Source organism: Macrobrachium rosenbergii, chromosome 4 (genome assembly GCF_040412425.1).
Source record: "Macrobrachium rosenbergii isolate ZJJX-2024 chromosome 4, ASM4041242v1, whole genome shotgun sequence".
Lineage (NCBI taxonomy): Eukaryota > Metazoa > Arthropoda > Malacostraca > Decapoda > Palaemonidae > Macrobrachium > Macrobrachium rosenbergii.
Window position 1 is genome coordinate 27,115,001 of NC_089744.1, and position 20,744 is coordinate 27,135,744.

Here is a 20,744-nt window from a genome sequence, read left to right on the forward strand (position 1 = left end):
CTGTGTTTTCTGATGTGTTTTCTTTCAGATTTCTCATGTGTTGTGAAGTATGACGAGGTGGTTTTGTAGTATGTATGCTTTTGTACAGTTAAGTATATCTTAGTTTAACCAGACCAGTGAGCTGGTTAACAGCTCCCCTAGGGCTGGCCCGAAGGATTAGATTTATTTTACATGGCTAAGAACCAACTGGTTACCGAGCAACGGGACCTACAGCTTATTGTGGAATCCGAACCATATATTGACGAGAAATTAATTTCTATCACCAGAAATAAATTCCTCTAATTCTTCATTGGCTGCTCAGATAGTCGAACGCTGGGCCAACAGCGTGCTAGCCAAAAGCCCTACCCAGCCCACCAATGAAGAACTATGCTTTTTTACAATGCTTGTATATGTCTTCTTTTGTGATCATCATACATGGACTGAAATAACACTAATAATGTTTATGGGAAAGTCAGGTCTTACAAAGGGTTGGTTGGTTGTGTGATAAGATAAGGTACATCTTATTATAGGTTTTGTGTACACAGCTGTGTGCATTCAGGTGGACAGGAAATAAGAAAAGTTTTCTGTTCCACACGTGATTGTGTGTTGATTATTCTATCTTATTCACTCAGAAGGGATAATTTGAATGAAATGCTGTCTATTGGGTCATTGCTGAGTCGGGAAGTTGGGGAAAACTCGCTGGTATGCAAGCAGTTGGCTTGCCCAGGTAATTCCTTGGGTGCAGTTGCTCTCAGGTTCCAACTTGTTTTAGACTTGTATGGCCTAGTGGATAGCGCCCTTGCCTTCCACCTGAAAGACCTGGGTTCGATCCCGACGTGATTCAGAAATTTATATATATATATATATATATATATATTAACAGGACCTCATTGAAACTAGATACCAACCAGTTTCAATGAGGTCCTGTTAGGAATTGCTTTAATGCACATAACAATTGTGTAAGTGATAAAGTTTATATATATATATATATATATATATATATATATATATATATATATATATATATATATATATATATATATATATATATATATATATATATATATATATATATATATATATATATATATATATATATATATATATATATATATATATATATATATATATATATATATATATATATATATATATATATATATATATATATATATATATATATATATATATATATATATATATATATATATATATATGACTCAACACTGGAGTTACAGCTTACTAAGGAAAAGGCATGTATATAGAGTAAATATATGTGTAATGATTATGCATACTAATGACTGAAATATACAGTTCACCTATACTAAGACAAGTGGATTATTCAATGGGGAGGGTTCCATGGGTTTTTCATGTTTCCCAGGAATACATAAGGATGACCACTTCCAGGGGCACGCGTAGTTTGATGGTTTTTCTTAAACTTAAATATCCTGAACTCCCTTATTTTAGCAGTTTGTGGTGGCTTACGTCCCTCTGTCTAGTTGGTGCTACATCAATTTTGCCGAAGTTTCTTGTATACTGTACTTTGCGAAGTAACTCTTGTTTTTATGTTTTTGGAAAATCATTTATCTCTTTATATTGAATATTAGGATACAAATAGTAATATTTTTTCTAATGTTATCGATGATTTAATTTTAACAGTGCGTTCGGATGGGATGTATTTGATGACCAGAATGGCTAATTTCTTACATTGACGTAACGTATGACAATGAGTGAAATCCCTCCTACTTTCCTAAGCTGTATAGCTCATGTTACTTAGTAATAAATTTCACAAATTTTGCAGTTTAATTATTTAAAACTATTAAAAATAAAAATTTTAATCTTAATTATTTTTGTTTTCTATATATAAAATTATTATACCCCCGGCTTATTCCCAATTAACTAAAAGATGTATAGCCATTGTGTGTTAAAAACCTTACAGAATCCACGTCACAACAACACAAGTGTCAAAATCTCCGGTGTCAGTTGGGGAATCAATCCCTTTTTCTCATTTTCTGGTAAGTATTTAGTTTGAATTTAAGGTCTGGAGGAATCTCGATATTACCTAACAAACTCACATTTATTGTCAACAGGAAAGAAGTGAGTGATTTCATTGTTACCCTAAAATTTGGTTTAGGTTTTTTGATGGTTTTGACCGACGATTTTTCCGTTTCAGTTATCGTATTTTATGTGTCAGACTTGTAATTTTTATTGTATCTAGCCCTTACATATGTGAAAGTATGAGCCTGTACCGCATGCAAGCAGTTCATAAACGAGGTTTTGCGATAAGCAATGATTCAAGAACGTATCGTACGGTAGACACGTTGGCCTGTCTTTGCTCCAGGCTAGGCTACGAGTTCGTACTTGGGGTCCTATTAGATTCCTTAGATGATACATAAGCAGTATTTTTATTTAAAACAATTGGTTAAATAAAACAACCTTCGGTATTATTTTATAAGTTGCCAATACACACTATGAAATTGTGACTTACATTTTTGAAAAGAGCTCTTCATTCTCATTATTTTGAACCCCATAAACACTATGCGCAAATGATAAATAAAAAATCAGAAAATTTACGACTTATAAGGTAAGAATACCCCCCCTCCATAGCTAATACGGCAAAATTGTAACCAGTCAATGCCCATAGGTGAAGTTATATTGGTATTTTAGGGTTCTTTTAGTGCCCTATTATTTCCTAGTCATTTTTGCATGAAAAACTCAAAATGGTTTTTCGTGCAAAAATGGCTGGCTGGAGTCTTATTGGCAACTTATAAAATTTTACCCAACCTTCTAACGCATTGTCACATTTGCAAAGGGCACAAGACAACAATCGAGAAATTTGGCCTAGGTGGTTCATATAGGCAAGCCTAGCCTATGTGGCCAGAAATTAAGGTTATTTTTCGGAAGACTCCAGCCACCTCCCACATCATAATTTATATTTTTCTTGGGTAAAACACATCAAAACAACAAAATTTTTCTCAATACACACCCTTCACAAATGCTTAATAACAGAGAAAAATAATCTAATTACAACTTACAAGGTAAGACAGTACCAGCCCCCCACCCCCTCCATAGCTAATACGGCAAAATTGTAACCAGCAAACGCCCATAGGTTATGTTAGGTTGGTATTTTTAGGTTCTATTAGTGCCCTATCATTTCCTAGCCATTTTTGCATGAACACAAAATGGTTTATCATGCAAAAATGGCTAGCTGGAGTCTTCTGAGATGGCAGGCTGGAGTTTTCCAAAAAATTACCAAAAATTAATGTTATATTGATTTAGTAAGTTATTCTTAACCCTTAAGAGTTTACATATTTGTAAACAAGGTTTCCTCCCTCAGATTACAAAAAATTTACAATTGTTTTGGCTTAATCAATGTCAAGCCCCATCCCCCCCGCCCTCCATAGCTAATACAGCAAAATTGTAACCAGTAAACACCTCTAGGGTATGTTAGGTTGGTATTTTTACTTGTGTTTACTGGTTACAATTTTGCCGTACATATTAGCTATGGAGGGAGGGGGGATGTGGCTTGCCGCAGAATGCCGGCTTAGACCTACCCCGCGTTAGGCAATTCAAGTCGTGTAGTCTTCAAAGGTCAATGGCAGTTTAGTTACAGCCGGCTGACAAAATATTACTTTAAATTCATGTAAAGCAAGTAAAATAACATAAGAAAACGCCAATTGCCATAGTCTAGCTCACCATGGACAGCTGGCTTAGAATTACCCTTTTTTGGTCCCCTAATCCATTTTTTTTCCACTAATATGAAAAATTTATTATTTAAATTTCTCTCACAAAGTTGAAATTAGAAACAAATTCATTTTACTTTTTATTCAGCAATACAACTTACAAACTACATTTTTTTTTTTTCTAGCACTTTAACAAATTTCGAAGAGTAGGGTAAACGATCGGGCATGAGACACGTGGGTGGCAAAATTTTCCCTTTTCACTCGATATTTAATTGGGGAAATAACAAAAAAATTAAACGTTTAAGAAAACCTTTCTAAAGATTGAAGTTTCATTAACAAAATGAGCTGTAGGAAACTGCCATACGAACGAAAATAAGCATGTAAAGTCTTCGTAAAATAGATGTTTAAGGCAATTTTGAATCCAATATGGCGTCCCCCCAAATACTGAGACAAAATGAATGGCGATTGGACACTTCCTTCCCAGCGCTCATTTAACGGTGTACTGAACACTGATTGCATATATATGTAATGTTTATAGATATTACTCAAGATTTTAGTTGTGTCAGCACTACAAAACAACATTTTGTTGCCTATACTAGTGAAAATATGAGACATGGAATTCATGTCTTGTCATGTGGTTGAACTGAATTGCATTTTTACCTTTAATCCATGGTTTTATCCTTACTGACATCACAACTGAAGCTCCACAGTGCTTATTTGATTGTAATTATGCACACTTTGTTCTTAATACCACTTAAATACGTGAGAATGTTTGTTTATAGTACTTTACTCCATCAAAGTAACGAAACTGTGTTGGGAACAATTTTCCAGCCTTACTGTACTTCTGGCTGCCACAAACATCCAAGAGCAGATGATGCATTAGTGAACTGTTTACGATAGAAATGTAGTATTTTGTTGTTAGGACTTTTAATTTATTTAAGTCCATATCACTATGTATACTTCTGAGACATGTAATGTCTACATATGAGTGTTACCACTTAGGCAAAAATGCAAGAAAGTTGAGTGTGACAATTTATCTAGAACTGGTATGAGAGGCAAGATGCCATGACATCAAAATACAGGACCGAAATAAATGTTTTAAATCCAAAATTATTACTTAACATTATATTTGTCAAAACTTACGCTGTATATGTGATATATATATTACACTGTATGTAATATATATTAATAAATAAAAAAAGATAGGAAAACGCGAAAAATAGCTACATCATAATGTTCACAGCAAAAGCATTGAAATTTGTCTCAGGAATCTGGTTTGCTCCAACAACAAATATTTTCAAATGAATTGTAATGAACACGTAATACATTTACTGAATTTATAACCTTATTCTGGTGTTTAGCTACTAGTTATTTAAATATCTACCGCTCTGGCGTCCCGAAAATTAGCTAGAGTTCCCCGTCCAAGCCCCATAGGTGCCAGCGTTTACCACTGATGTCAAGGAAATGGTGTCAGTGTCTATGGGTACAAATATTTTGCAGATTTAACAAAGGAAATGGGCAGTTTGTTTACACAAGTGACTTGGCAGATATCGAGATGGCGTCACTCGTCCATTTCTAAAGTATTTTTAGTAAAAGTTTCGAGAGCGTCATGGCCGGTAAGTTAGCTCCGCGCACAGCTAAATCTTAACAAACCTCTTTTTAATCGGAAATATGCCATTATTTTGTAATTTAGAAGAAAACTGTTACTTTAATAGGAATGTAGAGGTCTCGGGTCTCGGCGTGTTGTGTAGAGGGGGCAAAAGTGTCACTGATGCTGATGGAGACGTGTTCGAATGCATTTTCTGGAAGTGTTCAAACAGCAGAGGAATGTCGCAGTGTCTCACGTCCCAAGCGTTTACTCTATGTGATATTCTTCAAAACATGGTTCCAGACATAGTGGAACATCATATTCGTGGCAGTGGAAGCAAATGTTTTTTCTCTGCTGTGGTTGACAATTTGCATGTTGGCAGACATAGTCTAGCAAGCCTTTTGTGCTCTCTGGTTTTGGCACCTTGTGCACTGGCATTATACAAATGAAATGACACGCAGAAAGTTGCGTTGGATTGAGAGTGCAAGTGGCAAGTGCAACCTCCTCTCGATTGAGAGTGTGAACGGCCAGCGCAACCTTCCTCCATGAAGACTAATAAGGCACTAAGAGCATTGTATGGCCATTGGTGTTATTATTATTATTATTATTATTATTATTATTATTATTATAAATAATAAGTGGAAGTAGTCTAAATCAAATAAAAGAGCCCAAGTCAAATCAAAAGTAGCCCAAAAAGTCACAAGTAGCAGATTGTGAAATCTGGTTGCCCAGAGGTGTAAAATTTAGCCCAGTTTGCAATTTGTACCCCAATCTGGCAACCCTGCGTGCGGCCTCAGGCGCTGTTGCGTTTCTGGAGGTTTGCCAAGTACCCATCCAACATAGACAATATCCATACAATCAGCTAGGAAGGCGCGCAAATTTAAAAACTTTAGAACTTCTTATGACATGCATAACCTGTGTGAGACGACTTCTGCAACATGTCATATGATGTGGTTGACCTTTTACGGGTTAAGTATATTCGCAGTAGCCTATGCAGTTAGACTGGAGAGAGGGAGAGAGATAATGTTTATGCAAGCCAATTTGTGGTATTTATATTTGAGTAAAAGGTCACAGTTTATGTTCTTGGAGATAATTCCAATGAGAGTATTACAGATGAAAAACCAATAAATTTTCCATAATCCTTTGGTAAACAAGGCACGAAGGGCATCTAATTTGTTTTTTCAGAGGAGTTGAATGAAACTAATCTATCATTAAGGGAGCAGATATGTTTTACATAATGTTTATCATTTAACCTAGTTGGTGAAAAATTTCATGAAAAACTCCCAAAATTGCAGTCTTTGGTGTTGTTCAACTGAGACAGCATTAGGAGTAGGCCTTGCCCATTGGTTTACATTTTTTACTACAGGGAAAGAGTGGATAAAACTGAAGACTACAATAAACCCCTGTATTCGCGGGGGATGCGTACCGCAACCCCCCCCCCCGCAAATAGCTAAAATCCGTGAAACTTAAAATCCTTCTAAAAATACTTAGTACTGCCTTTTTTGATAGTTTAAACACAAAAAAAAACCTGTAAAAATGCTTATACCTGAGTATTTTAATAGTTTTATCACAAAAAGTGCATTTAGTCATGAAAATTATATGAAAATACAGTAATTAGTGAATATTTCTCAGTGAAAAATACCGCAAATGGGCGAATTTTCCTTGAATAATGGGTATATACATTCCACAGAGAAATCCGTGAATACGAGTCTGCGAATAGTGAGACCGCGAATAGGGAGGGTTCACTGTACTGCCGTGCCCCTTGGTACCTTAAGGCTATTGCAAAAGTTACCATTATTTGTTAGGTTAGGTGAGGCAGTTTGTCAAACCATTTGCCAAAGTCGGAGTGTAGGCAATCTTGGTAGGTAAGTTAATTAAGAATTGGGAATAAGGGACACTAGGTTTGGAATTATATTATCAAGGTACAGTTACACTGAGTCACTAAGGTACATAAATGTAGGATGTGACAAAGCTGTTTTGAATTGGCGCCCCTCATCCTTAGTAACAGTTATTTGTGGCAAAATCCAATTTTTTATGTCTTAAAATGCCATTTGTTTAACTGTGGTGGCAGTGGTTAGGATTTTAAGATAATTGCTGAGTAAATTTATCAAGAATCAGGAATTATTACAAATTACATTGCGACTAGAACATCATAGGCTGTGATGATGTATTTTTTCTTATGTTCCTGGTACAGATTACCTGTCATTTTTCATAAATTAGCTAGAAGAGGGTTTTTCTACTCATTCAGCTCATAGAGACAAAATCGTTCAAATGAATATTACACCATTTTTGTTGAGTCTGGCTTTGCTGCGAATAGAACTTACCATACAGCCGTGAGAAATTACAATAATTCCTTGAAGAGGAAACTTGAAGGAATTACTCAGCCTCATCTATGGTGGACCGAATTGGCATCATCTATTTTTGGGTCAGGCTTGTTTTCCATTCCACTTCTACTAACAGATGATGGAAAATCTTGATGTCGTCGTAGTATCTACGGATGAGTGGAAGCATAGTAATACAGTGCCTGTTTCAAAGAGTGGTATATCTGTAGACCCCAGCAACTACAGCCCAATCTCTGTTCTCCCTGTGCTCACCAAAGTTGCTGAAATACTTATATTTAAGCCACTATATAAGTATATGGAATCTAAAGGATTGTTAGCTGATGGTTAATATGCATACAGGAAGCAGTTAGGTACCTGTGATGCTCTTTTAGACTTGACAAGCCATTTGAAAAGGAACCTTTATAAGGGTTTTGAATGCAGAGTAATTCAAATAGATTTTAGTGCTGCTTTTGATTTAGTAAATCACAAGACACTTAAACTTCAGAATCTTGGTGTGGGTGGTCAAGTTATCAGGATACTTCAAAATTTCATTACAGGTCGGCAGCAGCGAGTTGCTGTGGATGGGATCTTTATTGAACCAAGAGTCCAAGACCTATTGTGTCTGGAGTTCCACCGGGCAGTGTTCTTGGTCCGCTGTTATTTTTAGTGTATACAAGTGATATGGTTGTTGGCCTGGAAAACAAGATTGTTCAGTATGCCGATGATGCAACACTTGTGGGTGTAGTAAAGTCTCCATTTATGAGAAATGAAGCTGTCCTCAGCCTCAATCGTGACATGGACTGGATCAAGGAATGTTGTAGTTGGTGAGGTATGAGGCTGAACTCCACTAAAACGAAAACACTGTTGATTAGTAGATCTCTTACAGATTTCCCACCCCATCCTCCCCTTTCAGGTGGATGAAACCTTGCTGAATGAGTGTGAAGCTTTAACTATTCTAGGTGTAACTTTTGACTCACATCTAACTTTTGAGAAACATATGATGAAAGTTTCAGCAAATACTGCACGAAAGTTAGGTATTGTTCGTAAAGCTTCATACAGTATATTTATAACAGTGATAAAACCAGTGCAGCCTGTTGGAGTTCATTTGTACTTACTTTACCGGAATACTGTTCTCCGGTGTGGATGTCTGCTTCTGCCAGAGTTTTATCTATTTTAGATAGAGTGGTTCATGGTGGTACATTTGTTTACTAATACTAGCACTTATGATGTGGACCATTGACGGATGGTCTTGTTTGTCACTTTTTCTTAAGTTGTATTTCAACAGAGGTCTTTCACATTCGTAATTGACCCCTGATCCCCTTTATCTGCTGAGAGCAACCAGGTTCGCTGAACAGCAACACCAATATGCAGTAAATGTGCCTTGCTGCCGAACTTCTCAGTTCCAGAGGTCCTTTATTCCTCACACCGTTGGACTGTGGAACAGCCTCCCAGAGAATGTCATGCAATTGGAACTTCAGAAGTTCAATTGAAAATGCAGTGCATCACTACCCTTATACAATTCTTCTTGCAATTTGATACATTTTTATCTTTTAATTTAATCAACTGTATTTTTATTTTTTAATAAATGGTAGTATCTATTCTTTCTTATTTCCCTTTACTTCCTCTCCCTAATGAACATCATATTCTTTGGAAGCTTGAATTTCAAGCCAGTGGCCCCTGTGTTCTTGTTTCATATGAATAGGTTTCATCTACTGAATAATAATGAATGATAATAATAATAATAATAATAATAATAATAATAATAATAATAACAATTTGGGAGAGTTGGAGGTGTTATATCATTAGTATTGTGCTTTCTAGAAGTGGTAGAGTAGCTTGTAACCATGTAAGTAAGGTAATGCTTAATTTCTGTAGTTCTGCTGTCCTAAAGCTTTTGAGTATCAGTGGGCAAAATGGCTTGATATGTGTGTTGTAAATAGGCATATGTTCCAAAGTTTGATATTTGGTTTTCACAAAAGGATGGGTGCATATGATTGATGGTTTATGTCGTTGCGTCCAGTTCTCCAGTGATAAACAAAAATCAACAGATTCTGGTCATGAAATTTCTATGAAGTGTCTTGACTTTGCTGCTATGTTTAATGTTGTTAGTTGTAGATCAGAAGCACTCAAGCTTAAATCATTTTTATGATAATCATTGAATTTTTAACAAGTCGGTTGGAGAGAGTATTTATGTAGTTAGGTACACCTAACAGTAAAAAGGGAATTTTCTGTTCATCCAAGTAACATTTTTGGCCCACTGATATATGTCTTGTAGATTACTGTGATTTTAAATATCACTTGGAAGTTTACATAAGTTTTCTTTCTTTACAGAGTTGTGACTAGATGACTCAAAGATGTTGACAAAATTTGAAACGAAAAGTGCAAGGGTTAAAGGACTGTCTTTTCATTCTAAACGGCCATGGGTACTGGCAAGGTAAAGTTGTCATTATTGCTTGTAAATTTTGGGTACATTTAAAACCACAAAGTGGCAAGTCATTCTGAAGGAAGTAGAATGGAAATTAGAGAATATTGGAGAACAGTAAACTATGTAGTTTTATTGTGATAGCTCATGGTTTTGGCATTACATACTTTTTCAGCTTGCACAGTGGTATTATTCAACTATGGGATTATCGTATGTGTACCCTGGTCGATAAATTTGATGAACATGAAGGGCCAGTACGTGCAGTATGCTTCCATCAGCAGCAGCCATTATTTGTATCAGGGGGTGATGACTACAAAATCAAGGTATAGTATTTTACTTTTTCATTAAAATGTACATTAGTTGTAGATTGTAACTGCAGTGGCTCATGGGGGCTATTTAGTACAGTAATTATACTTTGGCTAACCAGCCCCCTCATATCCCCAAAAATGTTTGAAAAAAACGGACTTCTGGTCATATTGTATATGATATACAAAGTTATCTGGCAATAATAGTTACCCATATGCCACAGACTGCCGGTAATTATCATTGTGGTTATTTTGAATAAAATATTATGAAAATTAGAGCTACATGGTTTGAAAGTTATTGAAGGTATAACATATTGCTTTTCTGATGAAGCTCATTTGAGTACAGTACACTTATTTCTCTGGTGAATGTATTCTGCACAAGATTTTTTTACTCTGTTTATATTACTTCCACCATACTGTAAGTCGTCTAGTTATTGATGTTATTTGTATTTAACCAGGAACTTCAGTGCTATAGTGAAAAATTTTTATTGAAAGTGAAAAGAAATGCTCATAACGGTATAAAATCAATGCACTTGTCACTAGTTCACTTATTCTTATCTTAAGAAATTAATATACTACGTTGTATAAGACTTATGAATATAGATGGTAGGTAAATATGACATTAAGTTACAATTACATTCTTTCTAAAGATAACAAGGTATCTGTATGGAGTTTTTTCAGACATGCACTCATCTAGTATTTTATATATGACATCCATAAACAACTTACATAAATGTTCACAGTAAAATGTCTCTGAGAATAAGAATCAATGCAATTTGAAAAAGTTCTTGTGGCCTGTGGACAACAAACTGCGCATTTGGATGGGTTCAGCAAAGCTATGCTAGGCCAGCCGGGATTTTCATGTTGATCGGAAGCTAACGTGGCAGCCTATAATAATTTCTTAATAATTCTGGATTTTGACAGTAGTTGTGTCAAGGAATGGTCATTTTAATTGCAGTATATAACATTTGTTTAGGTATAGTGAGTCTACATTAATCCAGTGGCTTGTGTTCATTTGGTAATTGTTATTTTTAGCTTTGAGCTTGAACCATTCCTGTTGTTGTCTATCCTTGTAGAAAAATTGTATAAAGCTTTTTTCATTAGTAAAACAGAGAAAAGAAAAATAAGATTTCTTCTGAGAAAATTATTAATTTTTTCTGTAAATGGCAGTGCTGCAGCACCTGTTACATGCTGCAAAATTCTCTATAAATGTATTTGTGTACTTTTGCAAGTAGTATTTATATTTTAAATTAAATTATCAGTAGCCATTGCCTATCTACAATTTTATATAATGTATCTTTATCCTCAGGTTTGGAATTACAAGCTCAGGAGATGCCTTTTTACCCTCCTCGGTCACCTGGATTACATAAGGACAACTGAATTCCATCAGGTAAGTTTTAACTGTTGTAGTTGGTATTTATTAGTAAATATGTAAACTGTTTTGTAAAGGTAAGGATAGATATCCCAATGTTCTTGGAGAGAGAGGAAAAAAAAGTTATATTAAGAAATATAAGAAATGTGACATTAGGATCTTGCTTCACAGAAAAATGAGAAACAAATGCAGTGAGGCCTTGATATTTTGCAGAGGAAAGTGTTTTATGTTTTTGTAATGTTTAAAGTTTTGACAGTGGATGGTGTTTCAATATCTTGGTTTCCTGATGCTTTTCTTGATGGGCCTCATGTACTGTTATGTACAGGATGTACAGTAGAAATATGTACATGATCTAGATTTAAATGTGGATACTAAATGAAGGGTTTTTACCTATGTTTATGGTCTAATATGCTTGATTTTCTGTAGGAATACCCATGGATCCTGTCTGCTTCAGACGACCAGACAATCCGCATATGGAATTGGCAGTCTCGTTCCTGTGTGTCTATCTTGACAGGACACAACCATTATGTGATGTGTGCCCGTTTCCATCCAACGCAGGATCTTATAGTATCTGCTTCACTTGACTCAACTGTTCGCGTCTGGGATATCGCAGGTATTCCCGGCAAGCCAGGAGGTAGGCACTACTCGTTGGTACCCAGTGACAAGGGGTTTGGGAATATCCCCTTCATAGCTTGTGCTTGAAATATAGCTCTTGTGTTTTGTCAGAGTTAGTGAATTTTTAAGATTTGGGGGTATGACTATAACTAGATGTACGTGTATTTAAGTTCTTGTTTGTTGGTCTTAACTTGATGTATCCAAAGTAAAGGGCTTGGCTTTAGCTAAAGTAGGTTATCGGGCAGTTGGTTTATTTTTTTTGAGCTTAAAACATATACCAAAATATTGAGCAATATTGCAGATACTGTAGATACAGTGCCAGTATTTAATACAGGTGTAGATTAGCATGATTAATTTCACAATTTAATAATCTTTGAATCACAGAAAGATGTGGGTTGTGCATCATGCATATTTTTAACATTTCTAGTAATGTTGAAACAAAGTTTGCTAACCTCTTAAAATTAGAATAGAGTCATATTTGTTTACATTATGGTAAGGTTTGAGTAAACAGTACTACACTTTTGCCAATAGATTCAGCAGTCAGAAGCTAACTGGAATTCAGTGTAGAATCTGCCTGAATGATCTAATTTTACTACTGGCTTGCTGCTTCTCAAGTAGGGGAGCAAACCTTCAAGTCAGTGCAGAGACAATTTAGTGTTTTCATGCGTAGTTACTTGAAACACTGAAAGGAAGATCATTTGTTTAAGTGTACCTTTACTGTGTGGAATAGTGGTGATGTGAGAGATGGTTTGGATGAGAAATATAGACCCTAGGTAAATTATGTATTCTTCTGAAGCTTGAATTAGTTTATGTTCACTGCATATTGGGGCCAATGGTGACAGAGGCTAGGCCTGGGATAAATGACGACAAATCTGAATGTAGTGTATTGCTCATAAGATTTTGGTTCACACACACACAGTTTGGATATATATTATGGAAAGTTTTTGTATACTGTGTATAGGTTATCATTATTAAATTGTACACACTTTTTAGTGGAAAAAGCCAAGGGCCATTTACTTTGTCAGCAATCTTCTCCAGAGCAGTCCCATACAGCGAAATGAATTCTGTAAATTAGCCTAGGTTAAATGAATTGTGGCTTGTGAAAAGGGCCATTTAAAATAGCTTTGCCTTTCTTAAATCTACTGAGGTCTGTGTGGAGTTTAGTTTGAAATGCACGTCTAGTTAGACTGATGGGTTAAAACACTGAATGAGCAAATGATCTCTTCAGCCAGATAAGACTGCTGACAGGTGTTCCTGCAAATGGCTCAGTCTCAGACATCAGTATTGGTAATGAAATTTTTCAGTTGAAATACATGTAAAGGCTATGGGAAATGGCTAAACAGTCTTCCAACACATGGCATATTAAATCTAGGGTGCATTGATTCTTGGTTTATGTAGAAGGGTGAAAAATGTATGTACATATTTGGCAATACTATTGACTGCAGTTTCGAGAATGTAAAAGCAAACTCAAATGGTATGTGCAGTTGAAGGAAAGTTGAGTCAGAGAACTTGCATTTTTTTTAAAAGGGTGAGTTGGCTTTGTCTTTAGATTTTAAAGTAATACTGATATAAATTTTACCATATTACACTAATATATTCCAATAGAATCTAAAAATTTTTTGTATTCTAATTTCATTCTGAATTTTGGTCTTGAATATAGTTTGTATGAATAGCTTGCATAGAAAAAAGTATGAAATATTTGTTCTGACCTTGATGAAAGAATGTAAAATATTCCAAAGAGTCGAGTATCAGTCCAGTCTTAAATTGGGGCTTTAGTTTCTTTGGTTTTTATAATATTGAAAATTTTGATTTTAAGTTGGCTTGGCAAAGCCTGGCTGATTTATTTTGTAATTCATGTCTGGAAGATAGGTATATTTTACATGAAAGCTAAATTGTACTTCAACCTAAAAAAATATTTTTTTTTGAGAATATTAAGTTAAAAGCTGTTTAGTTGGAAAACTAAACATGCTGGTATGATGACCTATAATACCATATAATGAACAGAACCTAGAACTTGAATTTTAAAGTTTGTTCTTTTAGGAATGGGATTGTGATATGAGTCAATTGAGAATTTCATAAACTACCTATTGTATTAAAAAAGCCTTTATTGTTCAAATTCTCCATCTTCATAGAATGGCTAAAGCAAATGCTGAAGTATGTTTGCTATCTTTTTTGTGTAAGAATATGATATGGGATCTGCTTTGACACAAATTTTTGAAAGTTTGTTTTCATTTCTTATATTGTGAGAAACCTTCCACTAAATTTGATAGTTATGCATGAATAGGCTATAATCATTTGCTTTATTTAAAAGAACAGTTATTTTTGGACTCGTTAAACCTTTTATTGACCTGGAGTTTTAACAACTCTTGCATGATAGTATTCTATATATTTTTTCTCTGTTCACATTTGATCGTTAATATTCACCAGGTTACCTGTCAGCACTGGCAGCTTATTGTTCCCTAGCATTTGTTACTCTTGAAGTATGCTACATTGCTGTGAGCATTCTTGAAGATACCTGAGTTAAGAAAGTTATGATGCTGGAACCTTAAAACTTTCAGTCAGTCAGTGTTAAATATTTAATTTTTATTAGTTATTAGTTTGAAGAAAGTCATTGGAAAATTAAATTGATGGCATTAAATGTAGCAGTACAGTAAACCCCCCGTATTCGCATTCTGATGACTTGCGGACTCACCTATTCGCGGATTTCCCTATGGAACATATATACACAGAATTTGCAGAAAATGTGCCCATTCGCAGTGTTTTTCACTGAGAAATACTCACTAATTACTGTATTTTCATATAATTTTGATGACTGCACTTTTTGTGATAAAACTATTAAAATACTCAGGTATAAGTATTTTTAGAGGGTTATTTTTTTTGTTTCAATTATCAAAATAGGCAGTTCTAAGTGTATTTAGAGGGGTTTTAAGTATTTGTGGATTTTAGCTATGATGGGGGGCGGGGATGTGGTACGCATCCCCCTCGAATACGGGGGTTTTACTGTACAGGATTTGTATTTTCGGAAGTTCCGCAGTAACTTCCCTGTACCATGAGAAAGTTACATGTTGGTGAAATAGTTTTTGATTACAATACATTACCTTTTTCCTCATGACCATGGGATACTGATTAGACTTATAATAAGTTAACATTTTACTGTGGAACAAAACTGCTGGTGTTGGATTGAGCATATTTGGTTAATTGTTTTGTCCTATCATTTTTACCTTTATCACCTGGGCAATTATGTTAAACATTTATTCAGTATAGTCGTATGGGAGGTGGTTTGGTTTCAGAGCTGGTCTAGATATCTGGTTATGGTAAAGTGCAAAGCAGTATAGTACTGGCATTGAGTGATAATGTATAATGGTTCCTACTCTGTTTCAAAGCATTGCATAAGTAATGCAGTATAAAGTAACTCATTCATAGCCCTTAATTTACCTCTTTTGACTTGTGCAAAGCCTTATACGTTTATTGAGCATAAATTTTTCTCTGCCAATAAATATCTTGAACTTTTAGGAAATTAATGAGGTGAGTAATGAGATATAAGAGATTTAGTAGGGCTCTAGCTTTCTATTGTGCATTTTTGTTAACATTTGGAAATTAATCTTTTAGTAATCATTAGTTTCTAGCAAATGCAACTAAAGTGTCTGTAGAATTAAGGTTACACAGTTGTCATTTGTTTGGAAATTCTTCTTGAGTTTGCTGAGCTGATTACAAAATGTTTTCTGTTAGTATATTTGGTCTTGGTTTGAAAGATTTTATTGTAGTCACTACAGCAAGGAAATATGATTTGTTTCATTGCTGCTAAGTACTGTCTCTGAATGGCAAGAAAACAATACTGTAATGTAGTTCATAAGGAAGTGCAATACTTTAGACCTTCAAGCTTAAATTTCTGTGATCTCAAAAGTTGTCACCTTTTTTTAAGAGTTGCCATTGTCAAAATTTAGACTTTAATTTAGGTGATGGTGTACAGTATAAGGTGTGATGGCTTAATGTAAATGTAAACACTACCTGATAATATCTTTTAGACTTCATGTTTTAATGCCTTTAATACTTGGAAATTTGGACACTGCTCAATGGGAATTAGTATACTGGGTGTTTTCAGGTATGGTGTTACAGATCTTTTAAGGATGATGGTATGAATCTTATTTATTCCCATAACATAAAGAGAACCACAGGGGTATACCAAGTTATGTGGTTTACTTCACTCTTGGTAATATTGGAAGACTTTAATCCATGGAGGAAAAACCTGCATAGTGTTTGCAAGCCCGAAATTTTTATTTTCTCTTATTGACTTAATAGATTAAGCTTCCACAGACCAGCATGACCAGGTCTTCTACCATTGGTTTAATTCCTGGGTACCAACGTGAGTAGTGGTACTGCTTCCTAGCTATTGTTTTGTTTCTCTTATAGTTTTTGGGGCTTTTTGCTTTTGCTATTCCTTTGCTTGCATAATTTATGAATTTATGTCCAAGACTTTTTGTGAATATTAGCCTATGACTTGTCTTTGTTCTTATTTATTAACCCCTGGTTTCTTTTTTTGATATTTTTCTTTCGTTGACCTTGAATTCTTGCATTTTAACATTCACTTGTGTTTGTCCCTTTCATGAGGTGAAACATAAGCACAAATTAATTTATAATGTTGAAATCTGTTGCTGTGAAACTTTTTATTTTTTATAGTTGTTATGAAGGAATATCATTCCAAAGAAAATGTTCTCATATGTTAGCAAATTTAGTTACCTAATATTTTTTGGCTTAATGTAAGGTGGTCTGAGTGCTTGAAATACTTAGTTTCATAAGGATACATTAACATTACAATTGCCTAACAAAATTAGCTTGGCCAACAGTAAGGAATCTCAAAAATACAAGACAGTCAAGGGCATCCATTGCAGTGGAACTTTGAATTTTTCAAGATGAGTGAAAATAATGACTAGGTCCTTTGTACTGTAGGGTTTCGTTGCAGTTTATTGGATATCTTGAATATTCCACCTTTTCATACTTTGCAAACTAATTCCAGGCCTTAATTTTACAGTAATGTCAATAGCAATCTTTGCTATGCCTTTAGACATAAATAAGTACAGTAAGAGGTTAATTTTATTGTGTATATTGATACTTAGAGTTGCATGACAATTATATTTTGTGTATTCCATATAAAAAAATTAAAAAAATTTTTTTCCCTTTGGCAACAGTTTGATTGGGTCTTTTGATTGATAAGCAAGCTTTCTGTAGATTTGATTTGGGTGTGAGAAGTAGATACTGAAGTTGGTTGTCCCCAGCCTGAAGTGAATGATTAATGTAAGGATGGTTTTCTAGTAGAGTTTTAATGTGCAGGTTTACGAAAGAAGAATGTAGCTCCAGGAATGGGAGGGTTAGGTGGTGGAGAGGATCACCACACCCGTAACCCAGAACTGTTCAGTGCTGGAGATGCTACTGTTCGTCATGTGCTTGAAGGCCACGACCGAGGAGTTAATTGGGCCGCATTCCATCCCACTCTGCCTCTTGTAATATCAGGGTCTGATGACCGTCAGGTTAAACTTTGGAGAATGAATGAATCGAAGGTAAGTGTTTCCATTAGTTTACATTTTGTCTTAGAATATTATGAATTTTTCATGTTTATAAGATGTATTTTGACAATTCCCCTGTAAGTGATATGAATAATAAGTTCCATGATGTAATTTTTGCAGGCTTGGGAAGTGGACACTTGCCGAGGTCATTACAATAATGTGTCATGTGTGATGTTCCATCCTCGACAAGAATTAATTCTCTCAAACTCTGAGGACAAATCCATTCGAGTCTGGGACATGGCCAAAAGGATGTGCCTCCATACATTCCGCCGAGAGCATGACAGGTTCTGGGTATTAGCAGCCCACCCAACCCTCAACCTGTTTGCTGCTGGCCATGACAGTGGCATGATTATATTCAAGGTGTGAACATAAGATGAACTTTTAACATCATGTGAAAATCTTTCTTGACTTCAGTATTTTGTTTATTTAGCAGTTGTATTTGGAAAAACTATTTATGTATGAATTTTTAACCTGTTTAGTGATTGGAGTTTTGCATACCATTCTGACCTTATTTCATTTGTAACATTCTCATGGGGAGGTTTTTTATAAGTTATGCAAGGCACAAATTGGATATTCTGAAGTAAGGGAGCACAGTACAGTTTTTTTCACATCATCAGTACCTAACATGGAATTTTAGTGTTACCTGTTACTGTACTGTACATAACTAATCTTGATCAATAATAGAAGAACAAAAGGAAGATTTTCAGAACATTGTATGCTTTCTTGCAGATTCCTGGTTATTGATGGTTTAGCCTGTACAAAACTGCTAATTATTATTTTTAAACCATTTGCTTTGCTCTATCCAAGGATAGACCATCCAAAAGTAAAAGGAAAAACTAACTGTAACTCCAAGCATGTGAGGAACTTGCGTCTAGTTTGAAGTACACCTGCAACTTCCTTATAAACTTTTTTGGTCTTTAAAAGTGAAAGATTGACTTTAAATGCTCAGTTTCATTCATTTGTGCATATTTCGACTTTTTATGATTAACAGAAATGTTTTTACATATGAGTTTTTCATCTGTTGGGACTACGAGTTGCTTGATGTGCTGTGGATTTCTCTACGATTAACAAGTAATTAATCGCTGGTTACTTTCCTGGAGCACCTGACCATATCCTGGAGCTCAGCATCTCAGGTCTAAGTGGCCTTTGTGGTTGATGTCCGTGTTGCTTCTCCTGTGTTTTCTCTTGGTAGCTCTTGGAAACTATATCTTCAGGGTTGCTCACTCAAAAATGATATCGGTGGGCCTGGGATATGTTGGAGAACCTCATGATTACAGTGGGTCGGAGAAGTACAGTGCTCTTATTTCTTTTCTCCTTTCCATCATTGTTTACCTTTTCCGTCCCTATACTGTGCTGGAAGAAGTGCAGGAAAAAGACCCAAAAGTTATGGTAATCACTGCAACAATGTGTGGTTGCATCTGACTGTAAGTGGATGGATTAGTATGTTAGCTTGCTCATGATAAATTCCCCAGACATGAGTCCGTTTGCCCCAGGCACCTTGTTCTTTTCTGGGAAAATTAGGTAACTTGGACTTCATCTGAAGAGGTATTTGTCTTTGGGCGAGCAGGTGGATCAGTCCTGAGTTTAGTTGTGGGCATTACTAAGGCTCGTGCCTGGCCATCTGCTTGGTCTTGAGGGGCATTAGCAGAAATAGATGACTTATGACAAGTGAATAGATTGGGTTACGAACTTGGACTTACCCAGTCCCTCGGGTATGATTTTGCTTGGGCCCACTATGCCTCAGTCATCTGCTTGCTCTCAGGGTAACTTGCTTGCTCATGGAAATCCCTGGTCACCTGATCAGTTTCTCTAAAGAAGAACCAGCCCTGACTTTGGAGAGGTGTGGAAGACTGACTGTGCTCTTCCGTATCCATTGGTCTGGTTCTGTGAACTGTTTTGTTAAGTCCTGTCTGTTCTCATTATGAAGTTCTTGAACCATCACAAGCATTACTGTACTTATAGGCTTGGCACTAGCTCAGGCTCATTCCAGGCTGTGCTCCTCTTTGTACTGCTTTACATAGAAAAGATAGTGCATGCAAATGCCTACATAATTGGTTAGTGAGTTCAGCCTGACTTGTTCTGGTTGTGGCTCTAGATTTAAGGGAAGGAAGGGGGATCCTAATTGGTCCTTTTGGCAACTTGGGCTTAAGATTCTGTGCCTTTCTTGCCAGACACACATGAGGCTTTGGCTTTGGGTGGAAAACAACCAGAATGACTCCATATCATCTGGTATCCTGCTTTGAGAGTAGCATGGATTTTTGCCCCAGGGACTTCATAGCTCTTGCACATTGGGAGAGGTCTATTTCTTGGTCTATGATCTTGCTGCTGCATGCTTTTTTACGAATGATCCTTTCAAGTTGAGACTTTGGTTTTGTTACTGGTTGCTGGAACTTGGTCTCCCCAGTGGACAAGTTAAGTCATATCTGATTTGTGAAGTATTCGTACATGTCATTATCTAGAAGACCACGCTACAACTCCTTTTGGTACATTCTGATCTTCATTGTCCCTTCTCTAAGAATATAGCATAATTTTAACTGGATACATATTTAGTGAGCCTAAGTTTTCCAAAAGGATAATTTCAGCATTGAAGGTTAAAGTGCATGTGATACAGGCAAGCACATCACTCAAGCACAACCTACTGGTAGATCTTGTCAAGCATACTGTTTGTTAGGTATCTGTATTCTTTGCCACTTTTTACCTTAACGGTGACATATTCAGATTAACCTTGGTACATTTACAACTAGTTTGTGATAGTAATCTGAGGTGTAGTCCAAGCCTTGTTACTAACCTCACCCATCAACATCCTGTAATCTACTGATACTATCAAAGATCACAGATCATCCTTGCTTTTTTGGTACTTTTATTGTTTCCAACTAGACGTAGACTGTTCATTGTGTA

General features: G+C 35.7%; 1 protein-coding gene across 2 annotated transcripts in view; it reads left to right on the top strand.

The window, feature by feature from the left end:
* Positions 1–1,873: 1,873 nt before the first annotated feature.
* alphaCOP (coatomer subunit alpha) overlaps positions 1,874–20,744 on the top strand; it is a 67,054-nt gene continuing 48,183 nt past the window's right edge. Inside the window, exons 1-7 of one of the 2 annotated variants that reach the window (XM_067091911.1) lie at positions 1,874–1,994; positions 9,903–10,005; positions 10,169–10,316; positions 11,608–11,688; positions 12,097–12,304; positions 17,614–17,840; positions 17,967–18,206. In XM_067091911.1, the coding sequence (XP_066948012.1) occupies positions 9,926–10,005; positions 10,169–10,316; positions 11,608–11,688; positions 12,097–12,304; positions 17,614–17,840; positions 17,967–18,206 (984 nt within the window). In that variant the 5' untranslated portion in view covers positions 1,874–1,994; positions 9,903–9,925. The remainder of the gene's footprint in view (positions 1,995–9,902; positions 10,006–10,168; positions 10,317–11,607; positions 11,689–12,096; positions 12,305–17,613; positions 17,841–17,966; positions 18,207–20,744) is intronic. The other variant, XM_067091921.1, reaches the window with a different exon arrangement.